Genomic DNA, 17,474 nt, shown 5'->3' on the forward strand with positions numbered 1-17,474 from the left:
CCCGGAACCCCCTGCCGCCGGCTCCCGAAGAGGGGCGGCCACTAGCAAGCCGGGAAATCTCCCGGCTTGCGGATCTGGCCGCAGTGTAATAAACTGTGTCGCCACTGTATACCTCAGGAAACAGGCACATATCTGATGTCACTAAATGTGGACTCAGAGCATGTAGCCACTCCCATCCATATATAGGGCACCTCACCCGGGTGTGAGGGCAAACCTCCATGATTACTGCTGGCATCCCTGTAACTTACCAGGTTTACTGCCAGCAGGAGAGACAACTGCAGACCATTTTACAGCATGGCTACATATATAAAAGTTGTGGACACTGCAGCTATCCTCTACGCGTTTCGCGCTAATAAGCGCTTCTTCAGGAGAAACTGGGCATGCTGGGATGCATCCCTAATATATCGGCAAACATCCTCTCATTAGCCCTGATGTCAAAATGTGTGTACATATTTAAGACACTTCGCTCTGATAGTCACAAGGTGTTTGAATGCAACAACAACACATATCTACAAATACTACTTTATAACATTGACAACGTAATACAACCACATAACTCTTAAAAAAAATATTCCATTCTAAAAATCCTAAAAAAAATAAATATTTATGAACTTGAAAATAAATTAACTTTAAAATTAATCAATATGGGGGGGCGTGTCTATGACGTCATCCAGGACGGTCGGGTAGAGGAAGAGCTCCTGAGACCCTTCTGCATAAACTTGCTTTTTAAGGAGTTTCAGCCCGACCAAAAACTTATAAAAAGCCCCTAAAAGGTTCCTAAGCCCGGCAGGATGGCAAATAAGGGGAAAAATCCCCCGACTCATGGAGCTAACAACTTCTTTACCCCCGCAAAGCGGCCCACAGAAGCGGGTGGAAAGCGGCAAGATGGCGCCTAGACTCCAGGCCCACGAGGCGCACAAGGCCCCCCGGACCCGGCACACACCGCCGAGTCCCCCCCACCCGCAGATGGTGGAATCACGAAGGCATACTTGGAGGAACTACATGCCAAACTACAGCGCTCACTACAAACCAATATCAAGGAGGCGGTGGCCGAAATCCGGCAGGACATCAATGGCTTCCAGGAGCGCACCACCACGCTAGAAGCCAGACTCGACGAGGCCTTACACCATCAGTCAGAGGCTGACGACGAAATCATCCGCTTGGGCCACGAAATCAATACCCTACGGGGTGGCCTGGAAGAAGAAGTGGAAAACAGGGATCGCCGCCAGAACCTTCGCATCCGCGGCATCCCTGAGGCGATCCTACCGGCGCACCTGCGGGCCAACCTGGTGGATTTTTTCCTTCTCCTGTGCCCAGACCTCGAGCCAAGAGACCTGGAAATTGACAGAGCGCATAGAGCTCTGGGCCCACGCTCCGAGGACCCTAATCGCCGGCGGGACGCGATCGTGCGACTGCACAGCTATTCATCCAAAGATAAGCTGATCGGTGCAAGCAGGGAGAGAAACATGATCGTGTTCCGAGGCGAACAGCTACAGGTCTATAACGACCTTTCTAAACTAACCGTTGACCGACGGAAGGCTCTTCGCCCTTTAACATTGCTCCTGAGAGAAAAAGGGATAACATACAAATGGGGATTCCCTTCAAATTGGTTGTTCCCCACAAGGGCAAATACCTAACAATTAGGCACCCCGAGGACATGGCACCCTTCGCTAAAGCCCTGGGCCTCCCAGACGACCCCTTCCAGCCTACCCACTCAGCCGGTGACTGGACCCGGGAGAGGGACGACGTACCTGTGAGGACCTCTGAGAGAATCGCGGGACAAAGGCAAATCCGGGAAAAATGAGGGGCCGCACAGAACCAATCACAACTTCCACTCGGTAGAATACCTCCATCCTTCCCACAAAACATTAAAAAACATAAAAACAGCCCTCAAAATGGCGCCGGGCACATCCTTACCTTTCCACGTGTTCCTCCCCTCGATCCAGGCCTCACCGGAGATCTAGCCCAGATACAGCCTTGCAGCCAGCCCCTGAGACCTCATTGAGGACAAACCAGCCACAGGACGGCGAGTAGCTGACTCCGGAGCCCCGCAGTGGACCACGATCCTCACCTGTCTGAACGCCGACATCAGCTCCGCAGTTCTCCCAAGATGGCGGCCGGAGTGCCCATACCTCTCCTGATGGTCCTTCGCCGATCAGCGGTCGCTCAGCTGCCTTGCTCACCAAAATGGCGCCCGAGGAGGCTTCACACCACGGAGACGAACCCCGCCAAGCCCAGATGAGCTCCGACTGACGTCACCGCGCTGCGTGACGGGCTCCCGCCACCGACGGCTGCATTACCTGAATATGGCGGTGGCTTTGGCGTCGGGGCGTGATGACGACATCCGGCACAGAATGCTGGACTTCCCCGGCAGCACCCTCTGGAAGATCCCCTTCACTACCCCTTCTCCCTCTCGGCCAAGATTTCCTCAGCGCTCCCCCCTCGACCGGGGGGGGGCTGCGCCATGTTGTATACCCCTGCTCAGGATGCCCGATCCCCTCCCCCCCCCACCACCACCGCGAGAACCCAAGCAACGCGAAACAGAACCCCAGCGGACAAACGCCGAAAGACAGGGTTGGTACAAGTGTTCCACACATGTCCCGTCCGCCTCCCCACACATGTCCCAAGGTCAGCAATGTCCCCCCCTCCCGTCCTACTGTCGCGCTTCCCCACAACAGCATGCCCATCAAGAGGAGCCCCAGACTCCCCGCCCCCCCCCACCCCGAACCCCTAAGGACAAGTCCATCACGTTGAGCCCCCTCTCCCCCCTATTCCCCCCCTACCCCCCCTCCCCCCTCTCCCTCTACCCTTCCCTCCCCTGTCTACATCATCCCCCCCTCTCCCCTCTCCACCCCCTCCCACTCTCTCCCCCCTCCACTTTCTCTGCCCCCCCCTCTCTACTCCCCCCCCCGCACTCCCCCCACCAAAAAACTACCCCGCCCCCCCCGCACATGCTGATCCCAACTACACAGAGCATGGAGGGGTGAATGTCAGCCCTAGCTGCAGAGAGCAGCGAGAGGGCGGGAGTTTCAAACTCTGGTGAGCCCCTAATGACTAAATGACTGCACTCTGCACAATCTACACATGCCCTACAGAACGGAGCTAAACTCACTCATGCCCCCCCCCCAGACCCCACCCCAGACCCTCCCCCCCCACCACCGAGGCCTTCACCCCCCCCCTCACTCCTTCTTTCACCAACCCCCCCCCCCCCCGCAAATACAGAAAATACCCCCGCAACAATGTCCCCAGTACAGGCAAAAAGAGAGATGGTTGGCCCCCCTTTGCGCCCTCACAGGATGAGCTAGGAAAGCGGCGCCGTACCAGCCCTGATCACTACGTGATATAGGCGGTGGCCAAGACAGGGCCAGCCACCACAGACTGACCCTGACCCTTAGCTTATTCATGCCCCCCCCCCCCCTCACAAAGAAGAAAACCTCTCTAAGGCAACATATACCACTCTCACCCTAACAGGTGGCTAGTCCCCATACCCGCGCGTGGTTGCTGCAAATGTCTAACCTATATGTGATCTGTTTTGTACTGTATATCATAAATGTATTATATGTTTTCTGCTGTCCCACAAGAACACTAAGTGGGAAGGTTATGCGAAACTACTCCCTCCCCCGCCCCCCCACTGACTCTCATTCCCCCTCCCCCCAAGGTTCATCTCCTGGCTGAGAAACCTCTGTCCCCCACCACTCCGAAGGAGCCCAAGAGATTACAGTTTTGTTTCAATGTGACCTATTCCTAACCTGACTGTGACTGTACACGTACTGTATACTTGCTATGCTTCATTTTGTCTGATATGATAACCACGCAGGTCAAGATTGCGAACTACTCCCCCCTCCTCCCACCCCTGAATTCCCTCCCCCCTCCCCAGCCCTCCCCTGTCCTCCTCTTCCTACCCCCCCCTCCTCAGTTCCCTCCTCCATTTAGCACTCACCCCCAGTTCTGTACCATCCCTCACCTACTTCCCCCCCTCCCTCATAACCCCCCCACCACACCCACACCCCACTGAAAGGGGAAACAAAGGATGATCCCTACTCCTGAGCTTATACACGCACAAGGGGAAAGAGAAGCCGGGGCCCCACGGACCCTACTAGCCGTGCCGGCGCTGGATACCCTGAGAACCTCCCCAGGTACGATGCATCAGAGTAAGTAGATTCGGGCGTATCTGCACATAACTAAGGGTCTCCCCTTGGCCCGCCTTTGCTGGAGACTGTTGTCAGACCCGCTCCCAAGGGTCTTAAACCACACCAACCGGCCTTTAGGTCAGACCGGTTTCACACTTTTTAGACCCCATCCGGGTCTACCTTCCTCCCTTTTTCCACCCGCTGTCCCTAGTCCAGCGGTTCCCTAGCCACCCCAACCCTCCTGCCCATTTGACTACCCACTCCTAACCTTAGCTCAAAGTCCACACGTAGCGAACGTTAACAATAGATATAATGTCCCACCAAAAAGCATTAAAGTTTGTATCCCTAAATGTTAAGGGCCTACATAATACTAGAAAGAGGCGCCTGGCCCTACAGAAGATCAAGAGATCAGGGGGAGATGTTGTTTTCCTCCAGGAGACGCACTTCACGTCTCAGGAGCCGCCTAAAACATTCCAACATGCGTATCCGTTGAGCTATTTCTCTTCATATAGTAGTAAGCGCAGAGGGGTTGCCATTCTGATCCGTCAGGGTACCCCATTTAATTTAACAAAAATCCAGGCAGACCCAGAGGGAAGATTTATTGTAGTCTATGGCTCACTTTCAGGCTCGACAATCGCCCTTATTAACCTATATGCCCCAAATGAGAACCAGACAGAATTCCTAAAAAAAGTTCTGGAAGAAATTGACCCACAATACTTACCCTCGCTGCTTATTGCAGGCGACTTAAATATGGCTCTCAACCCCAGAGAAGACAAATCGAGCCTACCAGGACGACAACACTCCACTCAGTCACAAAGACTGGGGAAAAAATTTAAGGACATTATGGGAGACTTTTCTCTTATAGACATCTGGAGAACACAGCATCAGGGGCAAAGGGATTACACCTTTTACTCGGCCCCTCACCAGACATATTCCCGTATAGATTACTTCCTTGCTACCAAGAACATTCTAGAAGCCACCACAGAATCAGATATCGGCCCAATCACGTGGTCAGATCACGCTCCCATCACCATGACCCTATCCATCCCATTCGTAAAAACGATCTCATACTGCTGGAAACTTAATGACTCCTTATTGAATCACTCTGAGACAGTAAGGGAGCTCAAAAAATCCCTTAAGGAATATTTTTGTATAAATACAGGCTCAGTCTCATCTCCAGCAGCCCTATGGGAAGCCCATAAGGTGACAATCAGAGGACATTTCATCTCGATTGCCTCCCATCGGAAAAAAATTAAACTCAAGCAAACCAAAGAGCTAACAGACAAAATAATCAGTTTAGAACAGCAACATAAAAATAACCCTTCCCGGAGAATCTATAAACAGCTGACTTCTGCTAGAAATGACTTAAGAATAATACAAATGGAAAACGTAGAAAAAGCTCTTAAATGGACGGGTCAGAGGTATTATGATAAAGGGAACAAGGCTGATAGACTTCTTGCTAGCAAGCTACGAGGCATACAAAAAAGGTCACAAATAACGGCGATCCGGAATAGTGCTGGTGAACTCTTATATAACGAAAAAAAAATTGCAGAGGAATTTACTAAATTCTACACTAAATTATACAACCTAAGAGGCCACTCTGCAACCTCAGGCTCGAAGGAGCAAACGGCTGCTTTTGACTACCTAGCCGACTGCGACCTCCCCTCACTAACAGAGGAGGAAAGCCTTATATTAAATGCCACAATAACGGTGGAAGAATTAGAAACGGCCGTCAAGGCCTCAAAAATCTCTAAAGCACTGGGCCCTGATGGCTTCACAAATGCATATTACAAGAAATTTCTCCCCATCTTGTCCACACACCTACTACAATTGTTCAACTCATTTCTAGAAGGTAATCCTATCCCATCTTCAATGTCGTCCACCAATCTGGCCCTAATACTCAAAGACGGGAAGGACCCCACCCAGTGTGGAAGTTATAGACCAATCTCACTGTTGAACAATGACCTAAAACTGTATAGTAAAATACTGGCGAACAGACTTAATCCAATACTCCCGAGACTAGTACACATAGACCAGGTCGGGTTTGTCCTGGGCCGTCAGGCCTCAGACAATACCCGTGAAATCATTAATTTAGTTGATTATGCCCACCTCTCAGACTCAAAAACAATGTTACTAAGCCTCGACGCAGAAAAGGCATTTGACAGAATTGACTGGCTATTTCTAGACAACACATTGAAAAAATTTGGGTTCAGTGACTCATTTCTGAGAGGGGTCCAGGCGCTCTATCAGAATCCGTCTGCCTCTGTAAGACTAACAGGAGGAGGACCCGAGCGGATCTACATTAGAAATGGAACCCGACAGGGGTGCCCCCTCTCCCCTCTCCTCTTCGCTCTCACGATTGAACCACTGGCGACTAGAATAAGACAAAACCCAAACATCCAAGGTATTCCCATTGCCAACGAACACTACAAAATCTCCCTATTCGCTGATGACATCATCCTGACCTTGACCAGGCCCCTCACTTCCCTCCCCAACCTCCAGAGGGAACTGACGGAATTTGGGAAGGTATCAGGTTATAAAATCAACAGTGACAAATCAGAGGCCCTCAATCTTAATCTCCCTGACCCCGTAGTTAAGCTCCTTAAACTAAATTTCTCCTATCGATGGTGCCCATCATGCATTAAATATCTGGGAATTAATGTATCAAGGCACTATCGGGACCTATACCGGGATAACTACCCGAAACTGTGGGACCAGATCAAAAAGGATCTAGATCGGTGGGAAGGTTATCAGATCTCATGGATCGGGAGGATGATCTCTACCAAGATGAATATACTCCCAAGATTGTTGTACCTTTTTCAGACACTCCCGATCCAGGTTCCGGCCGCTGATCTAAAATATATACAGAATAGATTACTCCACTTCATTTGGCAGGGTAAGAGACCCAGAGTCGCCAGATCGGTCCTGATGACCACTAGATCCAGAGGAGGGATGGGGGTACCTGATCTTTATAAATACTACCTAGCTGCACAGCTCAAGCAGGTGGTAATGTGGAACTCAGACCCGACCCGCTGTTGCTGGGTTAAAATGGAGACTCAATGTGCCAAACAGCCTTCTCTGCGAGCCTGGACAGAGGAGATGGCCATTTACACAATCTTGAATTACAGACCTCACGATTTACGTGGGACATCTGGTCAAGATGTAAATATAAATATAACCTCTCCTCTACTAGCTCCCAACTCACCCCACTCGTTAATAACCCCAAATTCCCCCCGGGATGTGGATCTAAACTGTTCGCCCATTTTAACACACGGGGTATAGAGGCGATTGTCGATCTACTGAGCCTGGGGAAGCTCCTGAGCTACCAAGAACTGAGGACCAAATTTAAAATCAAAGAATTGGACACTTTCAAATACCTCCAAATTAGAAACTTTGTGCGAACTACCTGCCCTCTTCCAGAATACCCCACTCTCACTACGTTTGAAAACCTGTGTCAGGCCAAGACCTACCAGTAGGGTCTAATTTCGGATATATATAACGTACTTATGCACACAACGACCCCCACACAGCATGATTACATGCTCAGATGGTCAGCTGACCTGAACATTAATATAGAAAGAGAGACTTGGGAAGAAATCTGGCAGGCAGCCTCAGAAACTTCCCTATGCACTACAATTAAGGAGAACATATATAAGATCATGTTCGGCTGGTATCTTACCCCAGCACGATTAAACCAGATCTACCCTCTGGCTTCAGACCAATGTTGGAGAGGCTGTGGTAATAGAGGGGACATGGTCCACATCTGGTGGACCTGTCCAGAAATTGTGAAATACTGGGCCAAGGTCCAAAGTCTGATAAAAAAGGTCACCGACCTAGAAGTTCCTATTGAACCACTGACCTACCTGCTGGCCGCGCCTATGCCGCACATAGTCCGGCCCACCAGGAAATTAATATCCTTCATTCTCACCGTGGCGAGATGCTGTATTGCAGCCTCCTGGAGGAAAACAACAGTGCCGGCACTGAACACGATTAAAAAGCGAATTAGCGTGGTAATGATCATGGAAAAGGCTTACCGCCACCATGAGGCAAAAAATCCCTGCCTACGAAGATATCTGGGAACCTTGGTTCCTCCTCACCAGAGATCGCCAACCAAACCCAAAAAGATAGAGGCCTACTCTCCCCCCCCCCCATAAGGGACTCAGTGACGACCCCAACCAGAGATCTACTTACCAGTCAAATGAGCTACCCCTCTTATCCTACTTCCCCCCCTTCTCTCTCCCTTCCACTTCCCCACACCCCTCCCCCCTAGGTCTTCACTCTCAGAAGACACCACCTTTCCCCCTTTTTTCCTTCCGACAACTGCGGTTGCCAACCTGTTTCCCCCCCCAAAAAAATGTTACCTGGAAAAATGTTAGGCAATGTTAAATGTCCTGTAAACTGTAATATCTAAATGCCTAATAAAAACATTGAAAAAAAAAAAGAAAAAAAAAAAAAGGATTGCAATTGAACGTAAAAAAAAAAAATTTTTTTTTTTTTTTATCAATATGTGCCCACACTCGCACTCACACACACACACACACACACACTTGCACACACTGGCATACACATACACATATATGCACACGCACACATATACTCATACGTTCACATAAATTAATTAAAATTACTATTACATATAGAGAGACCACTTTTTGGAAAAAAATATACATATCCATATAGACTTTACATCAGACCGTTTATTTAAACCTATTCTCTCCTCTCCTCTGGTAGGTTTATATATATTTATATCCCTCTCACTCCACACACCTTGTGTAGAGCACTGTTTATACTGTGGGCTCTCCATTCATTTTTATTCACACTGATACACATACACACTCTTTCTTCACTTGCTTTCAGTTACCCTTTGACACCTCTAGCCATAAAACACATCCACACCGGGGGAAGGACAAGCACAGATAACATTCCAAGAGACACTGTTTTTAAGTTATCCTTGCTTCATTCATTGTAACATCGCCGGAAGAAGAGATCAGTGTATCTCGAAAGCTCGCACAAATAAAAGCATTTCGTTAGCCACAGAACGGTATCATCTATTTATTTTTTGAATATATATATATATATATATATATATATATATATATATATATATATATACACTGGCGACACACTTTAATCGAGCTCGGCTAGTCCCACGAATTCGGGTATACCCGGGTGTATTGAGGTTTGTGACTGTTTGCTGCCCGAGTGCATTGAGTTATTTTCCAAGTAGGGATTGAAGCATTTTATTCCCATTGGGTGCAATACTGCACAGTATATATATATATACTGCATTACAATTCATGAATTTATGCCATCTGGTAGACACGTGAAGCATTGCAGCCTATTAAATCCTAATCATTATCATTTAACAGATCAGCCGCCCGTCAGCCAGGCATGAACCCAGGCTGGGAAGGCAAACGCAACGGGGCTTGTCAGAGGTGAGGAGCGGCGCATTCCAGGTATCTGCCAGGTACATACTGGGTATTTGCTCGAATAAAGTGTGTCGGTGCAGTATATATATATATATATATATATATATATACATACTGTATATATATATATATATATATGTAACAGAGCAGATGGCACACAAATACAGATGAAGACAGGTGCTTAGTCCCATATGAATAAATATAATCAAAGGCTCCTTACCAGGCAGACCAGAGAATCCAGGGAATCTAAAGTAGGCACAGCAAGGAAGAGACAGCACACTTGTTAGCAAAAAGAATTGTATTAGTAAAGCAGGCACAAAACACCAACGTTTCGGTCCTAGAAACAGGACCTTTATCAAGCACTCCCAAGGAGCCTTTGATTATATATATATACCCCACACTGATGAGACCCATCAAGGTCGAAACAGCTGTCTGTGGGTGGTTTTCTGGGTATGCACCTTAACCCTGGCTGTGCTCAAAGCTGTGACCATGCAGCAAGCTTAAGCCTATAGGGAACCATGTTAAAAATGGTTATTGAGGCAAAAAGTGACACTGTGTGCTCATTTGCATGTCATTTCCCAGAATCCCTTGCTGCAGTGGAAGTGCTGTATGCTGGGTGATAATGGGGAAAGGCGGGGTTGCAGACCTGCCTAAGACATGCAGATGAGCACACAGCTATATTTGCATATTTGCTTTCCTGTGGAGGGTTTTTGTCACTTTTTTTACTCACCATAACTTAACTCAGTATTATGGTTTAGCCTATCCCATAGCCTCTCTTGCATTCCCAGTAAAATCAACCCCACACTGATGAGACCCATCAAGGTCGAAACAGCTGTCTGTGGGTGGTTTTCTGGGTATGCACCTTAACCCTGGCTGTGCTCAAAGCTGTGACCATGCAGCAAGCTTAAGCCTATAGGGAACCATGTTAAAAATGGTTATTGAGGCAAAAAGTGACACTGTGTGCTCATTTGCATGTCATTTCCCAGAATCCCTTGCTGCAGTGGAAGTGCTGTATGCTGGGTGATAATGGGGAAAGGCGGGGTTGCAGACCTGCCTAAGACATGCAGATGAGCACACAGCTATATATATATATATATATATATATATATATATATATATATATATATATATATATATATATATATAGCTATATATATATATATATATAGCTATATATATATATATATATATATAGCTATATATATATATATATACTATATATATATATATATATAGCTATATATATATATATATATATATATATAGCTATATATATATATATAGCTATATATATATATAGCTATATATATATATAGCTATATATATATATATATATATATATATATATATATATATATAGCTATATATATATATATAGCTATATATATATATAGCTATATATAAATATATATATATATAGCTATATATATATATATATATATATATATATATATATATATATATAGTGGTTGACAAATCACCAAAAAATCTACTCGCCACACAAAAAAATCTACTCGCCACCTAGTACCAAACGTGTGCTGCTTGGGCCAATATTTACTCGCCCGGGGATTAAATCCTCTCGCCCGGGGCGAGCAAATGTATAGGTTTGTCGAACACTGTATATATATATATATATATATATATATATATATATATATATATATATAACAGTGTTCGACAAACCTATACATTTGCTCGCCCCGGGCGAGTGGATTTAACCCCCGGGCGAGTAAATATTGGCCCAAGCAGCACACGTTTGGTACTAGGTGGCGAGTAGATTTTTTTGTGTGGCGAGTAGATTTTTTGGTGATTTGTCAACCACTATATATATATATATATATATATATATATATATATATATATATATAGTCATACGTATGCTCATACCCATTTATTAACTATCCAAAATATTAATTTACATGGCAAAGATTAACCTACCTTTCTTTTTGACATTATTACTTAATTTAAAAAATCTAATTAATATTAAAAATATATATATTTTATGTATAATTTATTAAATTATGTTTGAATTTAAAACTGACAGTCATCCTAAAAATGCTCAATCCTTAAAAAAACCCTATTTATTCCTACTTATACAAACAGACCCACATTCTATTTCTATATTAGGCCGTGCTTATAGTGACGGCGATGCGATGTCGCCCAAAAACAAAAGCATTGCCGCCACCGCGTGCACTATAAGCCGTCGCGAAAACTTGACGCTGATAGAATCAAATGCCGCCGACCGGCGAAACATAACTTTCGCCGGTGGCGACGGGTGACGTCACCCATCGTGTGCCATCGGTGGCACTATAGGCAAAGCCTTAGATGACTATGTACTATTTAAGAAAAGGGTGAAGCTCTTTCATATCATTTAGCCCACCCGGTATTTTACTGTGTAATGAATATATCCTAAACCGTTCCCTTCGGAGAAGTTTCAGACCCCTATGACCTTTTCTAATGTCTCTCGACACTACCTCAAGTCCTCTGAAACGTAACCCTTCCGTTAACCCATTATGGTGATCCAGAAAATGTTGTGCTAGATTAAGTATCTTTTTTCCTTTTTCTTAAAGGCGTTTTTTTTTTTTATGCCATTCACATGCTCACCAATTCGTACCTTTAAGGGTCGAATAGTTTTCCCAACATAGCATTTGTTGCATGGGCAGTCAATAACGTAAACTACAAAATTTGTTTGACATGTAATAAATTGACCGATTATGTGTTCTCGCCCTGTATTTTTATCCACAAAAAAAATATACCGGCACATAATACATTTCCCACATCGATGGTTTCCAACCGATTTCCCCCCAAAATTCCTACTATTTGTAATAGGTATATTTGATTCCTTCAGAACACTGGGAGGCAGAATGCTTTTTAGGCTTTTGGCCTTTCTACAAACTACCTTGTGTTTTTCCATTAACGTTGTTTGTAAAATAGGGTCGATTTTCAAGACATCCCAATGCTTATAAATTATTTTTCGTATCTTAGATAGTTAATACTGTAAATGGGTATGAGCATAGGTATGACTATATACTGTATATATGACCTACCAGAGGAGAGGAGAGAATAGGTTTAAATATATACGATCTGGTTTAAAGTCTATATGGACATGTATATTTTTCCAATAGTGGTCTCTCTATATGCAATATTAATTTATGTGCACGTATGAGTATGTGTGCGTGTGCATATATGTGCAAGTGGTTGCAAGTGAGTGTGAGTACAAGTGTGTGTGGGCACATATTGATTAATTTTAAAGTTCATTTATTTTAAAGTTCATCAATATTTTTTTTAGGATTTTTAGAATGGAATATGTTTTTTAAGAGTGATGTTTCTAATGTGGTTGTATTACGTTGTCAATGTTATGTAAGCAGTATTTGTAGATGTGTTGGTTGTTGCATTCAAACACCTTGTGACTATCATAGCAAAGTGTCTTAAATATGTACACACGTTTTTTACATCAGGGCTAATGAGAGGATGTTTGCCCATTTATAAGGGACGCATCCCAGCATGCCCAGTTAACTCCTGAAGAAGCTCTAATTAGTGCGAAATGCGTAGAGGATAGCTGCAGTGTCCACAACTTTTATATAAATATATATAATCTGGTGTGTGACTAAGTTCGGAATTGAAACCTCCTTTAAGACGTTTTCACTGGGAATGCAGCTATAGCTAAGCTGTAAACTCCCGAGAGATATCCTGCCTGACCTGGAAAGAACGTTTTGGGTTTACTTCCGGTTTGAAAACCGGATGGTGATCCGGTTTGTGTTGAGTAGAGGGGATAACGCGGAGCTCGCTGTGTTGGCGTCAGAAGTGTGAGGGATTCATACCGTTCATGTGGCTGTATTAAATTGTAAGTTTTTATAGTTCACTGTGTGCTAATAAATGTGGAATGTCTTCCTAACGTCCTGCTTTCTCTGCGCTCCTTTCTTTGTTTGTGCATAACCTTTAATACTGCATTGGGCTCTGGGGAGAGCTTCATTTTAACCTCCCAGGCACATTATTTTAAAGGCGTCTATCTCCTGAACCAAAGCATCACATTTTAAAAATAAAATCAAGAAAGTGCAGGAAGAGATTGAAGTTAAATAAATACATCAAATGCAAAATAAAGGCCATCAACGTGGACTGCTGCTTTAAATGTTGGTATGCATATATCTATCAAATGCTTCTACTTACAGTACATATTGTGGGTTTCTCCATAGTTCCTAAGCAGAAGGCAAGTTTAATTATTCCTGGTAACACGTGAAGTCAATGGCTACTATTCAGTGATACCTTTCATTAATGTGATCTAAAGTTATATTAATAAACACACAGAATCACAAATTGACATTATTATTATTATTATTTTGTTCTGGTCCTTTTATTTTTCCTTTTTTTCTGTAGTTATGTATATATTTGTAAAGTCTTTTTAAACTGTTGGCTCATACAGCCACTTCAATATTCAATGATCTGACTTTTTTTTTTTTTACCTTTTGTTATCAGTTTTGCCTTTTTGTAACATTCTTTCTTTGTGCCTTTATTATTAGAACTTTAAACATTTTTTTCTCAATAGATGACGCTCTGTTTGAAATGGATATTTGAATTACTTGACTGAATATATTGGAAGATCCTGTCTTGTGTGCGGACTTGACACGTTTTCATGATTGTAATCCCTTACTGAAGATGACAGCCAAAGGATCGAAGTGCCAGAAGAATGTACCTTTCTTTCTCGTTTTAGTTTTTTTATGCACTGGGTTTTTTTTTTTTTTTTAAAGTTAAAAAATACATACAGTACATGTGCTTCTTAGAAATGTATTATTGTCTTTTAATTAATACATATTTAAAGAACCGGGCACATTAAATTAGAGGTTTGTAAGGTTTTCTATAAGCTGTCACAAACTGAAAATTATTAGTTGGTCTTGCAGCTTTGTAAACAGATAGCATTTGGGATTGTTCAACTGTTCAGTAAAACAATTCAAAACATTATATTACTTCACATTGTCTATGATTATCAATAATGCGTTTTTAGGACTTTATAGGGATTTAACCATTATTTGTTGTACACCAATGCAAAATACCCATTCATATTTTCCATCAGAGAAATCCTTCTTTTCTCAAGGTGTGAAATAGTAGCCTTCCTTTAGAGACTAGTGACAGGCTTCTCTTCTGCTCTTACTGACCAATTGCCTAGCCAATTTTCCAATACATTTGGATCCAGAGCTCGGCCATGCTGAGATGCAATCATCAGCTGCCCTGTCGCAGTCACTGCCTCAGTTCCTCTCCCATTTGCATTCACCACTGTGAAACGTGGCGAGCTGATTGTGATTTAACTGTCTGGACTGGGACATTTGGTCGAGGGGGACCCTCAGCTGCCAGATGTTCCGCACCCGGGCGCTTCTGCAAGAAGGCAAGATTTAGTGTAGAGGGTTACTTTTAGGGGTTTTAGTACTGTTAGGTTCTTGCCAGTTAAAATGGGCCGGGGACCTCAGGTTGTCCCGGGCACCTGTAAGGTTCTTAAACTCAATACGGGCCGGGGACGTCAGGTCAGCCGACCGTGAATGGAAACAGTGTTGCTCTGCCCAGGGAGAGTTAACCACGCCCTGGGCTGTTGAATTTCGATCTGATGACGTACGAGTGCTCGGGAAATGAAGAAAGCGACAGAGAGTGATTCTGATTCTTCATCTCAACTTTATTACGGAAAAACGATACTATTTATACAGGAAAATAAAGTGTTAATTAGAGGCGTAACAATATTAGCATATTACTAAAATGACAGCCTATCTGGGAATTTTCCACTCATACACATTATCTATAACTTTGGTTTCTGTAAGCAAAACTTGCGGCCAAGCCGATTCAAAGAAAACACAGTACTGTTGTCCAGACAATAGAACAGTGCAGTTTGTCTGACAATAACTAGCGAAAGCTGATAAAACGGCTTGCATGTTTGGAGGTCGTGTCTTGCGTACATATATCACTTAGTTCAGGGAAAAGTTCAGGCAGAAATGGTAAAGACAAAATGGAGGTCGGTCTTTTACTTTTAACCCTTTCAAGTGCTTAGGATAAGGGGTTAACTTTAGGGGTTTTAGCGCTTAGGGTAAATGGTTTTAGGGTAGGGGGTAGCATTAGTATTTGGGGTTAAGATTAGGGGGTTTTAGGGTAAGGGCTAAAGTTAGTGACTTACCTTAGCGGCAAAGCGGCTGGCAGCTGAGTGTCCGTGTTGCAAGTTGAACAGCGGCTAACTGCCAACGGTCATTTGGTGGCGGCGAAATGGCCGCAACCAAATATCTTAGACTGGGGACTGTCGGACCATGGCTGACTGCTTTTCGGCCTCATACGCAAGCAACAATGACTTGCCATAAAGTTGCCTGACCCCATGCTACATTCTGCAGCTTTGCTCCTTTTATATTAGGTGTCAAATCCATGGGATAAAAAACAGCAGGAGCTGTTAAAATAACAGTTAGTATAACATCTAAAACCATAGCATGAACTGGCAAAAAACATGTACACACTTGCTAATGCAAGAAGCTTAGGTCAAAAAAAACAAACAACTAAGGTGCTAACTCATAAGGTCAGTGTATCTATGATTGGAAAAATAGCAACCAATACTACCATACTGAAGGATCCCTCAGTGCACCCCAATAATGGTGCCAATTAAGGTGTCAGATCCCTGCTGCTAAACCCAATAGGCTCTATCCTGGATCCTTACAAGTGTATAGACAGCAAATAGGGGAGCACAGGGTCAGATATAAGGAATAGTAGATACAAACACACCAAAATTGAATTGTGATAGATGGATATCTTGAGCTTGACAGCAGGGTATCACATGAAGTGGTGTAGCAACAGTGGGTGATATGATACTAGTAATAACACTCACAAGGCCATGTGTAAGCACAGAAGTTGTGACCGGTTTGTTTGGGATGTTCCCTTCCCTATGTCTGTGATTCTCGGTAGATGCCTCAGTCTTTGTAGTCCGTCAGTCTTCTCCAGGCTCCAGTGCAATCCCACAGTTCAAAAGGCACAACGGGGAGGCAATGGTTTAAAAACAAATATTTATTTAACAAATAGTATCAAGAACTTGCATATAAAACTTATTTTGGCGACGACAACACTTCTTGGGTTCACCATGTTGCAGGCGAGCCACTTACTACCGTGTCCAGTAATCACTGCTGGAACTCAGCTCTTCCGAAAGGTACGGTGGCCGCCGAGTCTCAAAATAGCACTGTAACGGATCGGGGACTCGCCGTGTCCCCGTCACCCCAGGTCCCACGGCACCTAGCTTCCTCTCTTCCCTACGTCCTCACTCTTTCCCATCCTCCTCTCTCAGCCGTTCCTCCGCGGCGCGGTCTGCGCGCCCTGACGCACATTCAGGTCACGCGCGCGACTCCTGCACTGTGCGTGCGCGTTCCCTCGTTACTCTCCGTGAGGCGCGCGCTCCTCGGCGTGCCTCCATCACCCCAGCCCTTGCCGTTCCTGTCTCCTCCGCTTCTCCTTCCCTTCCGCCTCCAATGCCGAGCGTCTCCCCGGCGGTGCGCCCCTCACGCCCTGTGACACACGCGGTGCGCGCGCATAACAGGCTTACAGAAGGCGCGCGCACCCGCTCCAGTTATCTGCCGTCCCTAAGCACTGGCTCCGCCCCCTGTTCCTTACAAGCCATCTCCCTGGATTACTTCCCTGTCTCCCCCCCTGCTCTCACAGACCTATCCCTGCAAACACTCACTCAAGCCTCTGCTCCACCCCTCACCCCTATTGGTCCTCCTTCCTATACAACCCCACTCTGTGGTTCCAGTCATTGGTCAGCATAACTTTCCTGTAGCTCCTGTGTGGGCAGTGTATATGCTTAGCTCCCTTGTCTGTTTCAGCTCTGGTTCCTGTCTATGCCCCTGTTTGGATTTCCTTGGTTTGAACTTGAACTCTGCTTTGGATTTGACTACGCTGCCTTCTCCTG

At 44.9% G+C, this 17,474-nt stretch overlaps 1 protein-coding gene across 1 annotated transcript in view; it reads left to right on the forward strand.

Annotated features, from left to right (window-relative positions):
• Positions 1-14,515, forward strand: part of EIF4EBP3 (eukaryotic translation initiation factor 4E binding protein 3) — a 152,824-nt gene extending 138,309 nt beyond the window's left edge. The window contains exon 3 of the mRNA XM_075601704.1: positions 14,103-14,515. Coding sequence (XP_075457819.1) covers positions 14,103-14,131 — 29 coding nt within the window. The 3' untranslated portion in view covers positions 14,132-14,515. The remainder of the gene's footprint in view (positions 1-14,102) is intronic.
• Positions 14,516-17,474: the final 2,959 nt, after the last annotated feature.

This window comes from Ascaphus truei, chromosome 5 (assembly GCF_040206685.1).
Source record: "Ascaphus truei isolate aAscTru1 chromosome 5, aAscTru1.hap1, whole genome shotgun sequence".
Classification (NCBI taxonomy): Eukaryota; Metazoa; Chordata; class Amphibia; order Anura; family Ascaphidae; genus Ascaphus; species Ascaphus truei.